Source organism: Euleptes europaea, chromosome 5 (assembly GCF_029931775.1).
Source record: "Euleptes europaea isolate rEulEur1 chromosome 5, rEulEur1.hap1, whole genome shotgun sequence".
NCBI lineage: Eukaryota > Metazoa > Chordata > Lepidosauria > Squamata > Sphaerodactylidae > Euleptes > Euleptes europaea.
The window spans coordinates 88,089,550-88,113,097 of record NC_079316.1 but is presented as its reverse complement, the minus strand read 5'-3'; the positions used below and the strand labels follow the sequence as shown (position 1 = coordinate 88,113,097).

Sequence of the window (23,548 nt, the reverse complement as noted above, 5' to 3'; positions counted from 1 at the left end):
TCACTACTTAATACAAGCCAGTGGGCTTAGAAGGGTGTAACTCTGCTTAAGATTCCAATGTCAGACTTCTATCTATATTTCTACAACATTAACTAAATTTGCCAACCCACATCTGTATATATGGAATGAGCCAACAGGAATGAGATTTGGACTCTATACTTAAGTTGTTACTGAGGTCTGGTCTGCTATTCTAATTTTCACAGCCTGACACAATTACCATTTGTCAGGGGAGAACCTGCCAGGAAGGGCTGGATTCTTCTACCTATTCATAGCCGCCCCCTGGCAGTTCAAGCCTGAAAAGGAGCTGCCACCTTGTGCTGTGTGCCTTACCCCAAAGCCCTAGGCACCTACCCTCAAAAGGTTTAAGAAGTTGTGTAAGGCGAAATTGTATAAGAGTGCTTTGACAATCTAGGAGTAGTAGGTTCCTGATTTGAAATATCTGGCTGAAATATATGTATGCAGTAGTAGAGGGACTGTTTATTTTACTGTGCTTTTACATGGTTGATGGTTTTAGAAGCTGCTTTGAGTCTTGCTTTGCAGAAGAAAAGGTTAAAATATTGGAAATAAATATGGTTATAGCAATAATTCTGTGGCAGCGTATTTCTCTCTCTCTCTCTCTCTCTCTCTCTCTCTCAAAGCCCATGAAAGTGGTAAATAAACAAGATGAGCCAGACATCACTGTTTGTAGCAAGTCATCTTCTTAAATAGTGCAAGCTCTTGGGGCAAAAGGATTCTCTGATGCTGAAACATCATCTCATTCATTAGAAGAACAGAAGACTTGCCTGAAAATCCCTTAAAGGTAACCACCCGACAGCACTCATTCCCTGGCCACCAAATGCAGCCCAAGATGACCAAAATCTTTAAAATATACTTGGCAGCTTAAATGATCCGTGCCAAGGCAAACAACATGCTTTCTTAAAAGCACAGCCATTTTTATCCCTAGAATTACAAGAGAAACTTTTCCCCATTGGTCAAGCCTAATTGTTTTCACATGTACAGGCTTGAAAAGTCTCCAGCACCTCCCAAACATGATACGGTGGACTACTACTTTAAGTAAATTAAAACAGCGCAGAAATTACTTTCATGCAAACAGATAAAAACTGTTAATAATTTGTAGCATTCTGAGTCCAGCTAGAATTTTACAAAATCATTAGCAAAAAATAATACCAAAGGGAGAGGGAACAAACCATGATCTTATGTTGTGTTAACGGAAGATTAGTTAAATGATACACAAGTGCCCTGTAAACCACCATCTGAGTTCAACTATCTTATTCCTTGCAGCCTTTCATTGAAGAATTTCAGATACATCATCCAGAAATAAGTGCAAGCAGATACAGAGAGATGAAGAGAACCTGGCATTTCAAAATCATTTGGATCTTTTGCTTTGTGCAACAACTTAAAACAGATTTAAACTTTTGCAGTTTCGGAGATTTCAATCCCTATCCACAGGTACCCAAAGACTATCTACTCGTTTTTTGGGGAAAAGAAATCTAAACACCACTCTAAGTGGTTGACTTTGCCACGTAAGGTTACCACAAGGGTACCATTATTACTACAAGGGTGCTAGCTACAATTTTTACCGAACAACACCTTTTATCTTTTCCTTTGATTAACAGCATTCTCAATGTAAGGTTTTGTTGGCTTTTTCTTGCTATTCTGTTTAGATCCAATGTTCAAATGGTGGTTTAGAAGAACATTATCCATTCATCCAGATTAGAAGATTTGACAGTCTGAATTTTAACGCAAACAGTAAATCAATCATTTGTGCCACAGGCTGAGAAGCACCAGGCTTTTTTGTTCACTCATCTCTTTACTTGCCCGAGCAAAGTCATAGTGGGGCTCATACTGTCCTCCCACTCCATAATTTGCTACCTGGAAGAAAGAAACACAGTACATGTGAAGCCGCGAAGGCAGGGCAGAGGAAGACTTACCCTTCCGAAATCAAAATGAGGCTCGTACTGGCCTCCTACGCCGTAGTTGGCTACCTACGGTGGAAGAAGCACAAATACACAATAAACCACCCACAAAGAGAGAAAGTTGCTGCCTGTAATCTACGGTGAAGCTTTGCTGACAGAAAGTGGCATCACTTAAGACAGACCCATGCTTTTTCACAGTGCCACTGATTTGAGCTCAGCCATGCAAGTACGGCAGAAAGTTAAGCAAAGCAGCTGGACCTTCCACTGCAGCTGGCCACACAGACGCACTCTTAAAATATTTAAAAATCTACTATGACTGACCCCCATTTTCCTATTTAACATTTTTAAAATCCTCTGTGCTACTTTTACTCACCTAGAAACTCTGAACTGGGATCCTTTTCTGGCCTTTTGACTACATGCTGAAATATTGGCGGAAACACATGCTAAATGTGCAACTGGCAGGAAATGAAATGCCACTTCGCAAGAAGGGATTTTGGACAGAGAAACAGCGGAGTGTGTGTTTAATCCTTTCCTTGCCTGCCACTGCTGTGGTCCAAATGTTCCCACATGGATTTCCATATGAATGACAAAAAAAGAAAGGGAAGCCATCGGGGGAGATGTACTTTGCAACGGCGAAAAGTTTAAATGTAACCCCCGATGCTTCTCCACTCAGTATTCTTCTGTCCCAGAGCTGCTTCTCATTGGTTACATGTAACATGCAGTTAGCCCTTCACTGGTCTACCTTCTACTTCTCTTAAGTGCAGGACCTGACTTAAAAGCGAGGTTGAAGGTTAACTGAACTGGGACCCCTGCAAGCCTGCCAACCGGGACTCCTGAAAAGCACAAAATGGTACATCCTGAAATATTTGAATAGTATGAGATTAAACACAGAAAACAGTCTTGGCATCTCCTAAAGACTAACCTGAAAAAGTCCATAAAAGTATATGCCATAATCAGTTAGTTTTTGAGGTGCCACAAGACAGTTTTGTTTTCGTGTGATGGACTACCTTGGCTACTCCCCTAGAGAATGGTATTACGTCAAACATTTCAGCAGCAAAATAAATTCAAACCTCAAAAAGATCTCATGTTGGTAAGTGTGGGGGATTTTGGCCTTTTTAAATTTCTTATATCGGACAAAGTTAGCTTGGCTGGTCATGCTTATATTTTTGTTTTACAGCTCACCTGAAGCTCCTCTGCTGTGGAGACATCCAGTCCTGTTAGGTCCTGTATTCTTGTATTAATACGAGCCACTATAGGATTTTCATATCCAGACAGCCAGGCACTAAATATGAAATGAGATGTTATTCTTCAACAGCACGCTCCAAAATACTAATAACACTTTTTAAAATGTCCCCCCCCCCAAATCTACAGGCAAACACTTAGCCAAAAAGTGGCAACTGGCGTGATTACTATTTTCTGTTTTTCACACAGATTCCCCAGCATGGTTACCTGCTTCTTCCCTAAGCAAGAAGCCAACCCAGGCATTCCTCTATTTCATTAGAGTAGGAAGTGCTTCAGAAGAGCTCAGGAGGCATCACCTCCCTTTGGCAGGGAGCACCCCCTTGGGAATAGCTGCCCCCATTATAGGAGAATGCTATACAATTATGTATGATTAGTCCTACCCACCCCCATAGCATTGGTTTTGTTGTGGCACCCACTACCTGTTCTCAGAATTTCCAAAAGGGCCCACAGGTTCAAGGTTTGGGACCCCAGACTTATAATTATCACCAACTGGCCAGTTTATACTGTCAGAGATGCAAGGCTGTCAGATTAGCACTGAGATCAAGTAGATCTGTAATGATGTCTTAAGTCTGGAAAGTCCCTGGATAGCCTGAGAGATCTGGCCAGAACCGGTTTGGGCCAGATGGCTGATGCAATGTACTAGCAACAGGTGTATGACTTAACATCTACTGTGATTGGTTGCCTGAGATGGCATATTGTATAAAGCTGTATAGAATGGAAGCTTGTGTGTCGGGATGCTATGAGTGGAAGAGGAGTTTGTATTATACCTGTGCACTGTAAAATAAACAAGCACTGCTTTTCTAGTAGCAAGGAGTTCTGGTGGTGTTTTCCTGGACAACCTGCTTAATCTGCTGGCTCCCACGTCACATGAACACATGAAGCTGCTATATACTGAATCAGACCCTTGGTCCATCAAAGTCAGTATTGTCTACTCTGACCGGCAGTGGCTCTCCAGGGTCTCAGGCAGAGGTCTTTCACATCACTTACTTGCCTAGTCCCTTTAACTGGAGATGCCAAGGATTGAACCTGGGACCTTCTGCATGCAAAGCAGATGCTCTACCACTGAGCCACAACACTCCTGAACTTGTTCAAAGCAATCTTCCTTGACTAGTGTACAACAACAATTGCATGGAGGAACATGTGAACAAGAAGTGGCATCACACATACTGCAACACAATCCTGCAACAATTCACATCAACGTTTTTATTTATTGGACCTGCCGCAATTGAACACATGAAGCTGCCTCTTACTAAATCAAACCATTGGTCCATCAAAGTCAGTACTGTCTGCTCTGACTGGCTGTGGCCCTCTAGGGTCTTAGGTGGAGGTCTTTCACATTGCTTACAGTTTGATCCTCCTTTTAACTGGAGATGCAGGGGACTGAACTTGGACCTTCTACCACTGAGCCTCAAGCTCCTTCCCCCCAACCTGTTTTTTTCTCTCTGTGTGATTGCAGGCACAAGCAAGCACATTATGATTGCACTGAGGAAATCCGCTGCATCTGACCAATGCTTTAGGCAGAGTATTTCCCAGGCCATTTCCATAACTTATTTCCTTAATGCGCTACATAAGATCTTCAATGCCATCACAATGCCTCTGGTCACAGCAGTCCCCCTTGTGTTCAAGGCACTATTTTGCTTCCTTTCACATCATGGTGTGTACCTGAACCCTAAGTACATGGATTTAGCGGTTGGTCCTGAAGCCTGTAAAAATAAAGAATCCTCTCTATGCTAGGAGAGCATTCAGAATTCCTCCCTCTGTACTAAAGAGTTGGCAGGAACAACTGGATTAAGCACACTGGAGGACAGCCACACAGCTGTACAAAATATACAGTAAGAGGATGGGTTAACTCAGACTTCTGTGGTACATTTATCTCAATAAAGGTGAAAATAAGCTGGTAATGGGGTTGAAATGAGGCTGAAGAAAATAAAAGGTTTGCCTGTCCCACCCAACATAGCTTTGGCAATCAGCAATCCTCAATCAAAAGGATGACTTATATATGTTATAATTATATTTGTTATAACTGTAGCTCTTTTTACAGACTTGCAGCTCCTCCCAAGACTGGACTTTATCTCCTACTGAGGTGGGCATTTTACTCTTGTTTAAAAAGCAGCTTCCAGAAGCAGTATATGTTTATAAAGGAAAACAACAACTGAAACTGGAAAACCTGCATAAGGAGTTTGGCTCTCTTTCTGACCAAGATCTTTTTCATTTCTGATGAAGCCACTATTTCACTACCACCACTTTTCATTCCAACCTGTATTTTGAATTTTAGTAGCTATTCTCCACACAAACTCTGTATGCACATGCTTTCCATTTCACAGTTCCCCTTTTACTGCTAAAATTCTCCATCTACCCTCATATTTTTCTTGACATACAAGAATTAATCTCAAGAAGCTTTTCTCATCATGAGAAGTAGTACTGGCTGGATTTATGCATGTCATACAGTTGTTAAAGGCAGAAGAATCCAGCCAGAGAGGTGGTGGCAACTCTGTCCCTTTGCTACTAAAAATCTTGATTTGCCCGACGGTTGTCAGCTTTAGTAACACTAATGACCAATTTTCACTATTTGTGTGCCTTGAAAATACATAAGTAACCAAAACTAGAAGTTTGGAAACTTAGCCAACCATCAAGGACCACAGATCACTTGTAGAAATACATCATATTGACAAGTTTTAAAAATTCACATCTTCCCTATTCTCGTTTCTGTCTGTCTCTGTCCCTCTCCCTCCCTCCCTCTCCGTCCCCACACACCCCCTTTCCAAGGCACCTCAATGAATCTCTAGTCTGAATCAATAGTATAAGGAACTACCATTGATTACAGAATCTCAAAGAACATATGACCAAAATCAGGACATTTAGAAAAAGAATGGTCAGACTTAGAGCCATTGTTAATAGTAGATAGATCAGCAGCCAAGAAATCAGAAGGAGACTGAGACTGGGAAGGGTAGCCATGAAGGAGCTGGAAAAGATTCTGAAGTGTAAGGATGTGTCACTGGCAACCAAGATCAGGTTAATTCATGCCATCATAGTCCCTATTACTATGTATGAGTGCGAGAGCTGGACAATGAAGACAGCTGATAGGAAGAAAGTAGATTCCTTTGAAATATGGTGTTGGAGGAGAGTGTTACAGATACCCTGGATCGCCAAAAAACAAAAACAAATCAGTGGGTTTTAGATCAAACCAAGCCTGAACTGACCCTAGAAGCTAAAATGACTAAACTGAGGCTGCCGTACTTTGGACATATTATGAGAAGACAAGAGTCACTGGAAAAGACAATAACGCTAGGAAAAGTTGAAGGCAGCAGGAAAAGAGGAAGATCCAACAAGAGATGGATGGACTCTATAAAGGAAGCCATGGCCCTCAGTTTGCAAGATCTGAGCAAGGCTGTTAAGGATAGGACACTTTGGAGGACATTGATTCATAGGGTCACCATGAGTCGGAAATGACTTGACGGCACTTAACACACACACACACAAGCAGATTTTTTAAAAAAATTCCAATATAAAGAGTCCACAAGAAAAGCGTCTATAGTTATTTGAAGGATTAACCATGGCATCAGACTCCTGAATACTGAAATAATCCCAGTGAGCTAAATGAGTTTTATAATGATTAAGAAGCTATACATATTCTATGCATAACATGTAATGCACATTGCATGGATTAGCCATCAAGCTAATCCATTACACTCACTAAGAAGACCTACTTTGTTTAAGTATGAATAGGTTTGTTCTGTTCCCCATACTGCAGATTCAGTAAATTATTTGTCCATCTCATACTCTGACTCTTAACAGCATCAAAATCCAGCTTTCACTATAACACATTGCAATGAGAACAATACCTGGCTAAGGAAACTGGACTAATCCACACAATGGCAAGAACAACTCCTTTTTCTCCTTTCCCTCCTCAAGCCAAGGACCAGCTTCTGCATAGTGTGTACTTGCACTAGTTGCCAAACTGCTTCTGAACCCAATTCAAGGTGCTGCTCAAGGCCAGTAAAACCCCAAAATTGCTTGACCGAACACATCTCAGGCAATGCTTCTCCCATTTGAACTCTCCCCTTCCCGGGTGGAGGTGGCCTGTTGTAGACTTTCAATTCTGCAAGACATTGTTTTGAAAAATTATGGAGTTGGGATTACTCTGCAGCTCTGGATTTCTCCCTCAGGGATTAGTTCCGCCACATTTTTCATCTTTTCATAATTTTAGATGCCAATTAGTCTTCCCAAGTTTTTAGCTCCTTCATCTGTACAGCAATTGTGTTTACTGAGCGCCATTATATTGTCCTGGAAGTCTTTTTTAAATATTTTATTTTAAACAAACCACCTTGAGAATTTCCATGGTCAGAAAGAAGATAAAGAAATATTTTTAAATAGGCACAGTATGTCTGATCTTAGGATATTAGGGGGGGGGAAATTTACAGTAAGAGTTGTTCGACTGTGGAATCGGCTACCTAGGGAGGTGGTGAGCTCCCCCTCACTGGCAGTCTTTAAGCAGAGGCTGGACAAGCACTTGTCAGGGATGCTCTAGGCTGATCCTGCATTGAGCAGGGGGTTGATGGCCTGTCTGGCCCCTCCCAAGTCTTTGATTCTATCTTTTCCCTCTCCAAGGCTTCAGATTTAGCTGAGTAAAATGGCAAGACATAAGCCTTTATTTGTGAAATGTTTTCGATTCATACTCATTAGATGCTTATTTTTGCTTCAGGTCCACGCATCCACCTTGCACTCATCAGAAAGAGTAACGGAAGGGATGAGGTTTGCGCTTCCTTTCGCAGGAAGACCACTTGTCAACACTTTTGATTTCAGCTCAAAGTAACATATGGAAAGTAACATAATCTTCAGTGTCAGTCTCAGCTAACGCTGTGTAGTTTTATTACTCCCACTGGCCGCATCAAAACTTCTCAGATAAATACCAAAACTCCAATTTTGTTTAAAAGGCATCAATATATTTCTAATATTCTCAGTTTCTGGGGGAAAAATATATATATATATATGAGTATGGGAGCAATCCTAAGCAGGTCTGCTCAGAAGTAAGGCCCCTTTGATTCCATGGGGCTTACTCCCAGGAGAGTACCAGCCTAAGGTACTTTTCCCTTCATGCCACTGCAGGAGCCACCTAAGGTTTGGCATATTCCTACCAAAGCTTTCTAAAACTACTGGTTTATTTTGAAGTGTTCCCATATCTTTACAAGTATTGCAAAAGGCATGCATTTCACTAAAGGAAATAGACAACCCCATAGTCCAAGAAAACTCCTTTATAAAGGAGGAGTTTGCCTGGGGAGGAAACACTACATGTATTGTGGCCAATTCCTCTATCTTAAAAACATATTAGCAGTAGCCATTTCCTTGAAGCTTGTGTCAGACTGACCGAATTATTCTGGTATTGCTCAATGCACAGCTACCAGCGCTGGCTAAATGCCACTTTGTATCTCCTGCCACGTACTTCGGCATGAACAGTAGCTTCCTCATAAGTACAGGCATGCTATAATGTGGAAGTGTGCTAGCTAGGAAAAAGTGCTAGGAATGTTTGAGAGGGGGAAGCCGGCCTCTCTTATAAATACAAGAGGCACTATTTTGGTCCCTGGAAAAGTGGCCTAGCTAGAATCGAGAGATCATTCAACCATCCTTGAGGGAGGCAGAATTTCTTTACCAAGGTCATTTATTGATTTTGGAAACTTAGCCTCGTATTATTGCTGTGGGTTTGCACAGCTTCTGTAGCTTCTCACAGAGCTACATAAAAAAAGAGAACAGATTTAAACTGAACTGTCAAAACATACATCCCAAATGGTTTTGCTTTCTCATCTGGCAACCAGATCATGTGACCATAGCTAACAGTAAGGGGATGTACCTCTAATAGTCAGTCTGATTCTGCAATTGGTAGAGGGCTGCATACAGAGCAAGGAGGAGAGAGGAGAGAGGGCGAAAAGTGCATTTCTGTTTTAGCAAGCTGCTAGAGATTAATTGCAGGTGAAAAAAATCTTCAGAGTTTTCAAAACGTCTACCATGCTATTAATCAGCCGTTGTAAAACAACACCTGCTTGCCAGACTATTCTTGAAGTGTATTTTTATGCTAAAATCCCAGAAGTTCTAGGCTGCCTGTCTCTGCCTCTACAAAACAATGCTAGCTTTAAAAGTAATTTTGCTATTAAAGGCTGGGCTTTAAAAACTCTATTTGGGCCTTATATCAGAGTGGCGATTGGAACACACAAGCTGTACTGTTCTACGGAATCCGTAACCCTATTAAGAAGTATATAATTATGCCATATAACCGTTTTACAGGTTTTGCAACAGACGAATGAAATGAACTGCAGATTCATTAAACACCTCAAGACCACTTTCCAAACTTAGTCTGTGACACAGGTGTTCTCTTCCACGCCATTTGTCTCAAAAATATGCTGGCTTGCATCTCACCACACTGCTCAGTCAAGTTTGAAACCCTTCTCTGGTTCAAGTAGCCTTTCTCTAACACGACAGCCTCTTATGTTGGAGGAAGGCTTCTAACACGGCTGAACAAGGAGTTTCAGGGTACAAACCAGCATCTTTCAAGAGGATCTTAGGTCCTGTAGATGACTTCAATATCACACATATTTGATGTAGAAGCTGGGATTTCGAACATATTTATATTAGTAAAGACATCTGGGGGGCTGCTTATGTCACATTTTTTGAGCAGAATTTCTAGTGGTCAAATTTTGTTTTGTTTTTTAAATGATAAAAAATACTTGAACAATAATGGCAGCATCTCACTAAAATAAGTTTCTTGGGCCAATAAACATAATTTGGATATTTGGCATAAACAGTAGTTTTTACTGTTATGTGTTACAAAAAATACGTAGGTAATGGCACCAGTATATTTTCAGTGCAATCTTATGCAGTCTAAAGCCCACTGATTTCAGCAGGCTAGGACTCAAGTAACTTTGCATAGGACTGCAGTCACTGCACTCATCATTCAAGAATAGATTCTGAACCAGGAAGCTATCTTTAGCACAACTGTTCTTCCGGCTTTTAAAAATTAACACAGAAATCCTGACACAGTAGTAAAGGCGAGCAGATGGTATGTACCCTTTTCACTTGGATCCAGCAATTTGGTAGTTCTGAAATAATTCAGATTAACAAGGAACATGTGTGTGTGTGTGTTAAGTGCCACCAAGTCGCTTCCGACTCATGGCGACCCTATGAATCAATGTCCACCAAAATGTCCTATCTTTGACAGCCTTGCTCAGATCTTGCAAATTGAGAGCTGTGACTTCCTTTATTGAGTCCATCCATCTCTTGCTGGGTCTTCCTCTTTTCCTGCTACCCTCAACTTTTCCTAGCATGACTGTCTTTTCCAGTGACTCTTGTCGTCTCATGATGTGACCAAAATACAATAGCCTCAGTATAGTCATTTTAGCTTTTAGAGTCAGTTCAGGCTTGATTTGATCTAAAACCCACTGATTTGTTTTTTTGGCAGTCCACGGTATCCGTAACACTCTCCTCCAACACCACATTTCAAAGAAATCTATTTTCTTCCTATCAGCTTTCTTCACTGTCCAGCTTTCACCCATACATAGTAATAGGAAATACAATGGCATGAATTAATCTAGTCTTGGTGGCCAGTGACACATTCTTACACTTCAAAATCCTTTCTAGCTCCTTCTAGGAACATGTACCATGCTTATTTCAACAGTTGAGAATGAAGTGCATGCTTTAAAAACGCTTAAGGAATTTAAATTTATTATGGAAGCTTACTTATGCAATTTAAATTTGCAGACTCCCCCCCCCCCTTACTGAACAAGCATTAATCTTTTATCCGAGGAGTTAACCTTTTATCTTCCCTGCTTTTAGCAATCTGGCAAAAAACAACCAAAACAGAAACCCACACTAAGTTTGACACAAGCAGCCACAAAGAGAGACGTTGTAACAGTTTAGACATACCATTGTCCCCTTACCTCTTAGAGACTCGGTAATGGGCTGTGGTCAGTTTCCCAGTCTGAGGGTCATGTACAGTAGCTCGGCTCAGCTACAAAAAGAGAAAGGACAAGGGCTTACTCTGATAGCAAGCTTCTGGGCCAAGCCACAGAGAGGGGTTCCGATTGGTCTGGATGGTATGCAATGCTCAGATTAGCATCTTTAAGAGGATTACAGTAGCCGCTGCTACTACTGCCAGTTCCCAATTAATCACAATTGTTTCAGTCAATTTGGTTAGATTGTCCTTTCACTTTTTCCCCCCAAGTGGAAAGTTTATGCAAAGCCCTTGCACGCCGAGTTTCCCAGAAAGTTTCTCAGTACCCAGAAGTTAAATGTTCTTTTGGCCTTTGGTACTTCGGGTTTGTTTTTTGAATTCATACAAAAATATTAGAGAGACTTTTCTGAAACTTCGTGTTTACTAGCTGACACATACGTTCAAATAATGCAATACTAAAATTTGTAAACCTGCTAAAATAATCAGCGGAAAACATCATTCATCAAACCAAACAGAAATGACTGAGTTGAGCCCTTCTCCAGATTAGCATCTAGCCAGAGCCAACATACTGTCATGATTAGAGGCTAGATTTTAGCTAGGCATGCCTAGGTCCAAATCCCTGATCAGTCATGATGCTCACCAGAAAACCTTGGGGCAGTTGCCATCTATCACAATATGTAAAAATAAAAATGGATTGACTGCCCTGAGGTCCTGAAGGGAGGGGCAAAATACAACTGTGATACATCATCAATATATCTAGTTGTCAACATGGTCACGTGTGCAGGTTCTTAAATCTGAGGATGAGTTACATGTAGAGAGAAGGGAGATTTTTCTTCAAACTTGGTGGACTTTTCAGGTTGGCATAAGAATATGAAAACTTAAAAAGGGGAGGAAGCAAATTTACCCTAGAACAGAGGAACGGTGCCCACGCTTGCACAGACATTGCTCTTCTGCTGCCCCCAAGGCCTCAATCCACCTCATGGTGTGCGGCTGGATAGTGGGGAGGGAGGAGCCGCTGCTTCAGCCAGATAGGCACAGACATTGCTGCAGGCAAGAAAGGGAGGGCAGGAGCCACGGCGGGTGGAGGATGGGTAACAAGCGTGGCAGGGAGGGACAGATACGGGAACCAGCAGCCAACAGCAGGCAAGCAGAATGGGAGAGAGGGCAGGTGAGTGAGATTTCCCCTCCCAGTGAGTATGCTGTAGATGTGGCGGGAGGGGCAGGAGCCACCGCTCACCACCGCCCGCCCCCCCCCCCACTGCTGCCATTACCTTCAGTGGTGGGGAGCAGGACAGATGGGTGGGCAGAGCTGTGTGAAGGGGAGGGATTGGAGGAAACAGTGAGGGGCAGGCAGAGCACAGGAGACAGTGGGCAAGCAAGACCCCCACCCCTTCAGGTTGCCCCCGTGAGGAGATTTCCCCACAAGTCTTGCAGATTCCCACTAATTATGTCAAACTCATGGATTTAATGATACAGCCAATTCAGCTCTGAACAGTGTCACTCATGGATTTTTAAAATTGTGCTTGCAAACAAGAAGAAATCACTAGTTCTGCAGAAGATGAGGAAGAAGAGTTGGCTTGTAAATGCCGACTTTCTCTACCACTTAAGGAAGAATCAAACTGGCTTACAATCTCCTTCTGTTCCCCTCCCCACAACAGACACCCTGTAAGGTAGGAGAGGCTGAGATAGATCGGAGACAGCTGTGACTAGCTCAAGGTCACACAGCTGGCTTCATGTGGAGGAGTGGGGAAACCAACCCGGTTCACCAGATTAGCATCCGCCGCTCATGTGGAGGAGTGGGGAATCAAACCCAGTTCTCCAAATTAGAGTCCACTGCTCCAAACCACCACTCTTAACCACTATACCACACTGGCTCTCAAAGGATGCTTTTCATCCTTTAATATACGTAGCCTCTAGCTAATATACAGCCTAGCCTACCCAAGATTGCTTCTAATATATGTAAACTACAGAGAAGCTAAGAGCTTAACTTACTAGTGAATCTGCTTGCCAATGCTGGCCTTGTAGGATATTCTTCAAGAACACCTCTAAACCAGTATGTTTCCTGACACACTTGGATAGAAAAAGATAATACAACAGAAGGTAGGAAAGGGGTGGGTGGGAGAAAAAGTAGAACGTCACCCCCCCAAAAAAGCACTCCCAAACATTTTGAAACAGATATACCAGGCCAACAAGAACAGAACCTCTGGTTAGGAGAAGAATCTGACAAACTCAGCAGTAACAGTTTGTTACAATACTTGCTAATAGCAAAAAGATGGACCATAAAACTTTTAACTAGCATTTTTTCTGGCCACTGTCTCCCCAAATAAGCACCAGAGAGGCACTCATTTTGGAGACAGAACGTATGGCATATGAAGTCTTACCTTTTGCTAATTCTGTAATGTGCAGTCTCCAAGACTCCCGTTACCGGGTTTGAAATGGTGGCTCGCCTCAGCTGTGAAGCGAACCAATCAAGAACAATTGCATTACAACGCATATATCGCATCACATCAATCCGACCATTCAGAATCCTACAATGGAGCTCTGGCCCTGGTTAAGTTCCTTTTCCCTATGTGAAGCGACAAAACAGCATCATGCACGATACTATGGTCCCTGCCAGGCTAGCACTGCATTTTTTGTAGCACACAGTAATGAGACTCACCTGAACCGAGCTTGAAGCAGCAGGCTACTTCTGACAGTTACTGGACAGTTATGGTAAAAATCAATAGTAAATGTGGATAAAGCCATTGGATTTTCTTGTACAATTAAAGATGAAGTTGGGCAACTTATAGTAGGTATCTGACATTCTTACTGGAGTTGGCTCAAATGTAGAAGATACCCCTTCCACTGAGAAGTAAGAGGGGTCACAGGTCTTTTATCAGTTAGGGCAACATTTTCTTTAAGAAGAGTTGTTTTTTATATGCCGACTTTCTCTACCACTGAAGGATCAAACCAGCTTACAACCACCTTCCCTTCCCCTCCCCACAACAGACACCCTGTGAGGTTAAGTGGGGCTGAGAAAGTGTGACTAGCCAAAGGCCACCCAGCTGGCTTCATGCATAGGAGTGGGGAAACCAACCCAGCTCACCAGATTAGCTTCCGCCGTTCATGTGGAGGAGTAGGGAATCAAACCCGGTTCTCCAGATCAGAGTCCACAGCTCCAAACCACTACACCACGCTGGCTTTAGGGACACCTGTCAACCTTAGGAGTAGAAGGTAGGAAGGGGGTCAAACTCCCTGGTTAATTTGCAAAAAGGATGAGGAAAAGGTTTTGTCATGAGTGGGGAGGAAGAGAAATTTGCCCCCAGGCCATTTTGCCATGAAGACTGATTATCTATCACTTTCATAGGCAAGGTGGCTACTCAAACTTAAGAAATCACAAAAAGGCATCCCTTCTTGTATTATTGGAGACTAGCACAAGAAAGAAGGGAGGGCAATGCTGCCCAGTCTTCACCTCCCCTATTACACTGCTGTGTGGCTTTTCGTCCACAAAAGTCCCATAACCTTTAGCACTGGCTTTCTGGGGAGTCACAGGGCTGCTGAAGGCAGGGAAAGGCAAAGAAAATCCACCTGTACAAATCCCCTTGCTTTTATGGTTCATAGGATCTAACCTTTTTAGAACTATTTTCCAAAGGATATATCCTGTCCAACTTAATTGCAGGCAGGACACGGGGTGCCAAATTGGCTACTGTTCAGTGTCCCCTAGGGGGGGAAATGCCATTACAAAATTACCAAAAGCAAAGTCTGCCATAATGAAATGAAAGCTAATCAGTGGGATTTTTGCATCTGAAAAGTATGGACAATTTAGTTCCTTTACCCTTGGCTTTGCAAGCTCTTTGACAGTTTCTATTTCTTCATCAGAAATTATTTCAATGAACCGAACAATACGAGGCTTGTCCCACTCATCCTCTTGCTTGACAGGACCCAATACGTATTTGGGATTCCCATTTCCATCAGAATAGCGGCAAAAGAGTTTACTTTGTCTTCTAGGAGTCTGAAATTTGAAACAGAGTGAAATCTTAGTAATAAAATACATGTACATCTGCAAGGAAATAGGGAGCCAATAGTCTAACATCATAAACTTTACAAAATATTTCCAAGCAATTGTGTATAAATTTAATATAAAAAGTAATTACCATTTTGAGACCTTCCCCACGACACAGCATTTCATACTTTTGTCTCTCTGGTAGATAATCCTTGGAAGGGCCCTTTTTCTGAGTTTTACTTTCTTCCTCAGCCTCGTCATTTGTTTCAGACAAAGACTTGTTTGCTTCTTTTTCTTTAGCCATGATATATTCAAAATACTTCATGTTACCATTGGCTCTTTGATGCTCTGGGTCTATTGTAGAAAAAAGGAAATGCACATATAAATTTACAGCTTTGAAGATGCTGACTTTCAATTTAGACACCTACTTAAATCAGAATGCAGCAGTATGTAGCCCATTTGCATTGTGTTATTTTTTTGTTACATCACATGCCACTGCAACTGAATATGCAAAAACTATGGTTAAGTAAGAGGACTTGTCTGCCAAAACTATTTAATATAGGAAAGGTTCACAACAATGGTGAACAGAGCTGGGCTGTATAAATGATAACTTTCCTGCCACCACTCTTTTCAGCTACAGCCTTCTGTGCTCCCGAAATTGTGCCCCTACGAGTCAGTGGATACCCTGGAACATCATGGGGGTTAAAGGGGGGGCTGTAGTAAGAGGGAGGAATTGGCAAAAACCCACCCTTCCCCCAACCTGCAATCAGAAGTGCCTACCAGGAGTACAAGAAGCCAAGACACTATTATTTGCAGTTTTATTTGAATAATAGCAACAAGACACAAGCATGTTCTTTCACCTACCCAGCTCAAGCAGCCGCTTGGTCAGCGTCATGGCTTTGTCCAGGTCTCCCTGCTGGTACACTGCATAACTTAAGTAGTCTAGAACAGAGACCTTGTCAATAGAAGAAACTTCTCCATCATCCAGCTGTTTCAGAGCTTGCTCCATCCAAAGTTCTGTGTGGTAGTAGTCTGATTCCGTGTAGGCAATCTTGCCCAATTCGAAGCAATCTTCACCTGTTAAAAAGGTCTTATGTTTCACTCCTAGGAACAAATAACAGCTGTTAATCTTTCCACCAATCCTGCTATTTGGATGTCATACATTTGCACCTCAAGTTTTCTTCTGAAATGGTATTATCTCTCTTTCATGTCTCTGTGCAGCCTAATGCTGATTAACGAACAGAGCAATCCTGTCCTGTGCATAAGGCCCACTGAATAGACCTGAGTAGAATTCTGAATAGCCCTGTTTAGGATTACTCCCCAAATTACACATAGTTCAGCTACCCAATCTTTTTATTATGTATGAATAGCCATAGCAGAAACAATTCGAACAGGGCTCTTGAGATAGCAACATTCCAAACTTATGAGAATGTAAGTGCTATTTTGCAATGTTGCTGGAAAAATATATGGTTATCAAGATATCTGGAGGAGGGTGGGTAGATTTCAACATGAGAACAGATCCTGACGATCAGTTCAAAAAGCAGGCCCTGCTGCATTTCGACCTGTGCTATAAGTTCATCTGTAGTAATGGGGAGGGTGACTGCCATTTAAATGCACAGCTGCTTAAATAAGCTGGTTGATGAATTGCATTACACAAAAGCACTCCAGTATACAAAAAAGGAAATCAAAGGGAACTGAACTTGAATATTCTCAGCAAGGTGGAGAAAGCCCTTATCAATTCCAGGCCCCGTGAGATGCCCATCTGCAATCTGAACCCTGACAGTAGCCCTTCATACTGCAAAAGTAGGGATAACAAACTCTCAGGTAGAGGGAGGGAAGCAGGACCATAGTTGGAGCACACACACACCCAACTACATATATTCATTAGACCGGGAGAGCCAAGCATATATAGGAAACATGCAGGCTTGTCTCTGCAACAAGGGACCCTGCTTTTTGCACAGAATCTGTTGCACATGCTGAACCTGCACAGAAAAGACTACACATGAATAGTCTTTTCACAAGTTCTACGGAACATCTGTAAATCCAGAGCAGGTCCTGGAACTATGATCTTGTTTTCTTTTCCCTTCATTTTCCCCTGTAGTTCTCACTTTGGTGAATGGGTTCCCTGAGGAAGTGAGGGGAGTGCCGTTATTAGAAATCTTCAGGAAGGGCTGCAAGTCGATTTTATTTGTCAAGGGCTCCTAACTGTGTATAGGCTGCAGGAATCTTTTTTTGGGGGGTGGTATCTGGAGTTCTATGCTATTGTTTTTTAATTGTATTGTTTTAACCATGTCCTGTAAATCATCTTGAGCCATGAGGAAAGGCAGAATATAAACATTTTAATAAATAAATACGAACATACCAAAAAGTACACATTTATCCACTGTAAAGGCCCCAACAATATGATCTAATTCACACCACTTCACAAGTTAGTGACTGCACTGTTATGACAACAAAGTCCGAACAAAAAACAGTCAGATCCTTCATAAGGTAAGTACTTTTTGCATTACAAGAGAAAAACAGAAGCATTAAACAAGGAAGAGGGTGTTATATGATATATCTAACGCTTTTCTTTTACATTTGTTTCCCAGGGTCAATTTACCTGGAAGATTTCCCTTTGAGAGAGTATCTGTGTCTAAATTATATGTATCTTGGAGCCGTAAAAGAGCTTTGGCAGCACCTGTCTGATCTTCATCATTAGGAAAATACTGGCGTTGAATAGTCATGTTGGAAATAAACCCTAAAGACAAAGATAAAATGTTAAAGGGACTTGAATATTATATTTGCAAACCAAATTGGGCTTTAAGCAAATATTCCTAATACAGATTAATTGAAACACACACACACAGACCCGCATTGCCCTACTATTTTATATATATCTTTCAGAAACTAGCAGTATAAGAACACCAATATCTGAGTAGCCCTCTCTCCCCTACTCTTCACACTTCCTCCACCTGGTTCCCTAGCCCAATGTCACTGTCTCCATCCTGCCATTATATTGAGCCCCTTCCTGTTTGCAATCACAGCAAAGTATGAAAGTACAACTATAAAGTACCGGGAATCATAGTTGCCATCTCATCCCTTTTGATGCTGACTAGTACTCAGATTTAATAAAATAAAACCAAGGATTACATCAAATGCATAACTTGCATATAGAGGTAAGATGCTTCATCCTAACCTTTCTACCACTACAGGCATAAAGATTAACATATATTTTTACGTCACAACACATACTTCTATTAGACAAATTTCCCATACTTACCAATGTTTCCACCTGGATTTTTGGTTTGTATCTCCTCCCATATATATTGCAGAACAGTAACAGTGCATTCCTAAGCGGAATGCCTGTGCCGGGCTTAGGAGGAAATGCCTCCTATGGAGGTTTCGGCCCTGGCGAAACCTCCATCCAGCGCAAAAAATCAGCGCAAAACATCTGTGCAACCCTCATATCTCGGCCTGAAAAAAGGGGGTCATTCCCGAGCCGTAACAGCACAGGAGGCAGCCTAACAGTGGCCCTGCCTCCAGGCCAGCGTTGTGACGCCCCAGGAACGCCTCCCAGGATGCTGTCGTGGCCTTTGCTGGCATCCGGACGCCAGCGGAAGGCTCCGTCGGCGTCCGGGTCTGCACGCCGGCGCTGGGGCCACAAACAGCAGCGTACACCGCCCAGACGCCGGCGCTATGGGCTCTTGCACAGGCCTTCGCCAGCCTCCAGACGCCTTTCGTCCTGGCCACTGACACGGCTCAGGAATGCGCTGTTAGTATCTCTTGGACAATCATACGGATAGGAGCCTCTAGTCAGATTTCTAGAGATACCACATCACAAACAATACTACTGCTGCTACAGGTCCAAATCTTTCGCAACACAATGGCAAGAAACTTAAATTCATGACTCATGAGGGAACAGAGCCAAGGATTTCACAAGTTATTTGACCATCCACTTCTTCATACTAATGCTGAATAGCCAAACCAGTTTTTTAAACTACAGAGACTATCAAAACACCTACCATCAGACATATCCTTCAGGACCAAATTCTCCAGTTCACTCCACTCAGTATTAAGTCGCTTCATTAACTTGAACGCATTCACAGGATGTCCCAAGAATCCCTCAGGGTCCTTGGTTGCAATGTCTGTCAGCTTATCTAACTTCTCCGCCCACCTAGAGAGATACAATGTGAACTAAATATTTTCAACAAACCATTTTCAGAGGTCTCCTTTGCACAGGGACATTTTGAACTGCCATGTGATAACTTGCAGCAATGTGAGGTGGAACTTTCCTACCACTGAATTTTTATGCAGTTGTGCACTATTTTATAAACGTTCATAACACAATGAATATATTCGCAGTCAAATCTGGACTGCTGAACCATTATACTAATGTAGATTAGTAATAGTGGCATATCATCCAAAGCTCTTTGCCCATGCTAAAACTAGCACACTGACAGGTTTGGTGCCTTGTTAAAGGGACATGTATGTTACTGTCTCGTCTTAAAAGGTTTATAAGTATTTTTACGAATATAACTTTAAAGTAAAGCTTTGAATACAATAGTGAAATTACATTAAAAGTGCTTTACTGAATTTTCTCCCTAATCAAATAGTTCAATTCAACTATTGGAAACTAATTCGAGGTATTTATGCAGCACATAAATTAACATTGTGAACTTTATTAAATATAAAGGGTTCAATACTAAACCTTGATCTGCACCCTTGAATCAGCACTTAGCCTCAGTAATATTTTCACCAATTCTCCCTCCCAATGTAGATCCCCATGTTGTACCCAACCACTGTCCTCAGCCCCCGCAACTGCATTTCAGAGAACACAGCAAGCTACAGAGATAAGAGAAAGTTCCATTCTGTAAGCTCCGGACCACTAGTGGTACATAAGATCCACCCCAGCCTAAATTAAATTGTGTTATTTCATAATTTAAAATAATCAGCATATTGTATAGATTTTTAAAAGTGACCTATTCTAGAATTGGCTGTAATAGTTCCCTCTCTTAATGAGGAACTAAGAATTGGGAAGCCAAACTCTCAACCACAATGCATACTCAGCTCTGAACTATTTACAGCCAACATCTTGCACTAATGGCATATTTATCTTATTCCCACAAAAGCCAAACATTGTTTAGCTAAACAGTAAATGCTATGTGCGTAGATACTAATACTGAAGCCACTACTTACTTCTTAATCTGCTCCAGCTTGCTCTCTTCTGCTTTGATATAGTCTTTCAGAGACGTCACCAGGTCTTTCTCGGTATTAATCAAGTCTGTCATGTGACCTAAAAGATAGTTTAAAGAACATTATGTCTATGACATCTTTTATGAAGACTTTACACACTCCTTGTGCCTTTGGCTTTAGGTTTTCTTTTTTGAACTATTTTGCCTTTTCTTTGTACTGTCTAAAAAGTGTTGGGCTTCAAACTTTCACAATAGGGAGAAACCCAACCCTAGTAATTTTACCATGTAGAAAGAATATGCTGCCCAGCTTCAATCCTCAAAACAATTATCACTGTGGAGTTGAATATAAACTGTAAGGCAGCACTTTATTTCACCTCAACAAATATTGTAAAATCTTTTGCCAAAAAGCCTATGTGCTATATAGACTTACTTGGATAAATGAATGAATTCTAAAATCATTTTATACTTATTTGCTTAGTAATTGCCCATCCAAACTGCCCCTGTAGATTTGGGGTCTCCTACATTATTAAGCTTCTCAGCATCTGTTACACAACACAGGAAGATTTTTGAGCCAAACTACATGTTACAATTTGTAAGGTGTAGAGTCTAGTTTATCCTGACCTGACTGACTCTGAGAGTCACATGGCAGGAGCAAGAGAACCTGTTTTCCCAAGCACCCAGGGCCCTGATCTTAATTAGGACCACAACACAGGGGAAGAAGGGGCGTCAAGCTTTCTCCCCATGGTGTTCTTCTGAACCCATATGGTTCCACGGGGCTGCTATCCACTCCATGAAGGGATGCATGAATAGCTCATAAGTACACCTGCAGCCCCACAGTGGGGTAAACGGAGCCCCCTGGAGCCATTTCAGGTCAGGAAAGTGGCACAAGGGAGGCCAAAGGTCCTTTTCCTGCACTGCAGTCCCAATGCAAATTGGGGTCTAGGCACCTGGAAAGCAAGTTCCCTCACACCTGACATGTTTTATACATCTATGTTAAAGACAGTTCGGAGTAACACAGACATTGCACATTACAAATCACAACATGTAGTTTGGCCCTTAATGATAGTTTTGCATGTGCCTGTGGTCCTCAAGAATTCCATCCTCCACACCCTCACTTTGGGTCCTACAATACACATATTGCATACATCGCCAATGAAAAAGCAATTTAGAATGTAGCATTGGTATCGGGAGACATTGCCACTTTCTTCCATCCTCAGGCAACGATGTTTCTCTACTCCCCATCCCCAATAATGCCCAAAAGAAAACATGTAACTGAAATACTGCTACTTATCACTTTCACACAGCCTTGAAGAAAGACTCACTAAATTGTTGCAATTATAGTTAAATGTGAGACATGTCATGCTCCGTTCACTAATTATTACCGTATGCCAAAATTATTGTTTTAAGTAGGATAGTACTCATATTGAAGGAGCCATACATCTTCTTTCCTTATATTTCTTCATTTCCAACTGTAGATTTTAAAGGTTACCCTCTATCCGCTTAAATCTTGTACAGTTAGCCATTTGTCTGAAGAGCAAAAGAATAGCTCCTTAGTAACAACTTTCCAAAATAATCACTCAAACAGCTTGGAATTTAACTCCCCTGACATAACTTCATGAAAAGGACACATGGACGTGCTACGCTATGGGTGGTCCATGCTCGGAACTTAATTTCTTAGGTGTCCATTAGTTGGATTCATGCCAGGAGAAGAGGCTTTAGCCTTCTCCCAAATTAAGCAGCAATTATTGTCGAAGGCTTTCACGGTCAGAGTTCATTGATTCTTGTAGGTTATCCAGGCTGTGTAACCGTGGTCTTGGAATTTTCTTTCCTGACATTTCGCCAGCAACTGTGGCAGGCATCTTCAGAGTAGTAGCACTGAAGGACAGTCCTTCGGTGTTACTACTCTGAAGATGCCTGCCACAGTTGCTGGCGAAACGTCAGGAAAGAAAATTCCAAGACCACGGTTACACAGCCCGGATAACCTACAAGAACCAATAAGCAGCAATTACTATTTTTTTCAATTGGGGAAAGTTATATATACTGATGGCTACAGCTAAGTTTTCTCCAAGGCAAAAAGCAGTTCCCTGGGGCTGTTTCAGATCAGGAAAACAGCAGGAGTGGAAGGTTGAAGCTCTTTCTCCTCCTGCACTGTGGTCCCAATCATAACTGGGTTCCAACACACCTGGGAATTAAGTGATCAGTACAGACCATACATAGCATGTGTGGCACCATGTCCTAGTGGTGGATGCGTATCCCCCATGTGTACTGGGTAAACCATCTAATTAGGCACATGCAACCTACCAAAGGTTTTTTTGTACTTATTTACAAAGTAGGCTAGATGGACATTTGTTTGATACATCTCAGGCATGACACAATTACCCATCCAATCATTCAAAAGTGACACTACATGACAGATCGCACCATGTGTGTTGATTCACATGCACAAAGAATCCTCCATGGACAAATCCAATATGGACTTACTGAATTTTAAGGTTTCATCATTAGTCATTGTGACGCCCCTTCTCCATTCATACAACAGTGCCTACTAACCTCTACAGCCTCTCTCTCTCAGATTCCAGGTTACAAGTAGGTCAGGCGGTCACATTCGCCACCCTTCTCATCACTTTTAAAATATATAGAGGACCTTAACCATTTCCCCTCTCAGGTCTTTTCTCTCACTCACAGAGACATTAGCAGACCAGGTAGCCCAGCCCCCTTCAATAACAGGCCTTCACTCACACAGTTATTGGGGTTGGGGTCTCAAACACTGTTACATTCACATACTGCCACCATTTATTCATATGCTATAAGATATCAGATTGTGTGTGTGCTTCTTTCCCTTAGACACAGTCCATAGGGTTAAACAAAACAAGCTAACTTTTATTTATGGTATTAATATAACACTGAAGACAGTAAGCTAGAAGTTACAACATTTCACTTCCACTGAACCTTTGAACTGTGGTCCTATTCCTGCAACTTGGATCCTTTGGTTACAAAGTGACTATTTTCAGCCCACAATAAGCAGCTCTTCTCCACGGTTTTACTCAGTCAGACATCCACCTTTTCCTTCTCAACTCCCTAGCTGCCAACTCCCAACTGCTATTTGTAACTGCCGTTTTTCAACTGTCAACTCACCAACATTCCGCCAGCTCTCATTGGTCACTCCCAGGGAGAGGCGGAACCTAGCCTGTCCATCACAGTCATATTTTAGCTTTGTATACTGCCTTTGCTAGATGTTAGAAGAGCGAAGAATAGATTTTATAAACAATGCAGTTCAACATACTATCTTCAGCGT

General features: G+C 41.9%; 1 protein-coding gene across 4 annotated transcripts in view; it reads right to left on the bottom strand.

The window, feature by feature from the left end:
* P4HA1 (prolyl 4-hydroxylase subunit alpha 1) overlaps positions 1–23,548 on the bottom strand; it is a 29,788-nt gene that overhangs the window by 6,067 nt on the left and 173 nt on the right. Inside the window, exons 2-10 of one of the 4 annotated variants that reach the window (XM_056849764.1) lie at positions 20,258–20,354; positions 19,084–19,235; positions 17,682–17,819; positions 15,944–16,183; positions 15,231–15,433; positions 14,912–15,088; positions 13,479–13,549; positions 3,099–3,198; positions 1,932–1,985 (exon numbers count right to left, since the gene is read on the bottom strand). In XM_056849764.1, coding sequence (XP_056705742.1) covers positions 1,932–1,985; positions 3,099–3,198; positions 13,479–13,549; positions 14,912–15,088; positions 15,231–15,433; positions 15,944–16,183; positions 17,682–17,819; positions 19,084–19,235; positions 20,258–20,354 — 1,232 coding nt within the window. Of the gene's footprint in view, positions 1–1,814; positions 1,873–1,931; positions 1,986–3,098; positions 3,199–11,083; positions 11,155–13,478; positions 13,550–14,911; positions 15,089–15,230; positions 15,434–15,943; positions 16,184–17,681; positions 17,820–19,083; positions 19,236–20,257; positions 20,355–23,548 lie in introns of all 4 variants that reach the window. The other 3 variants (XM_056849767.1, XM_056849765.1, XM_056849766.1) reach the window with 3 other exon arrangements.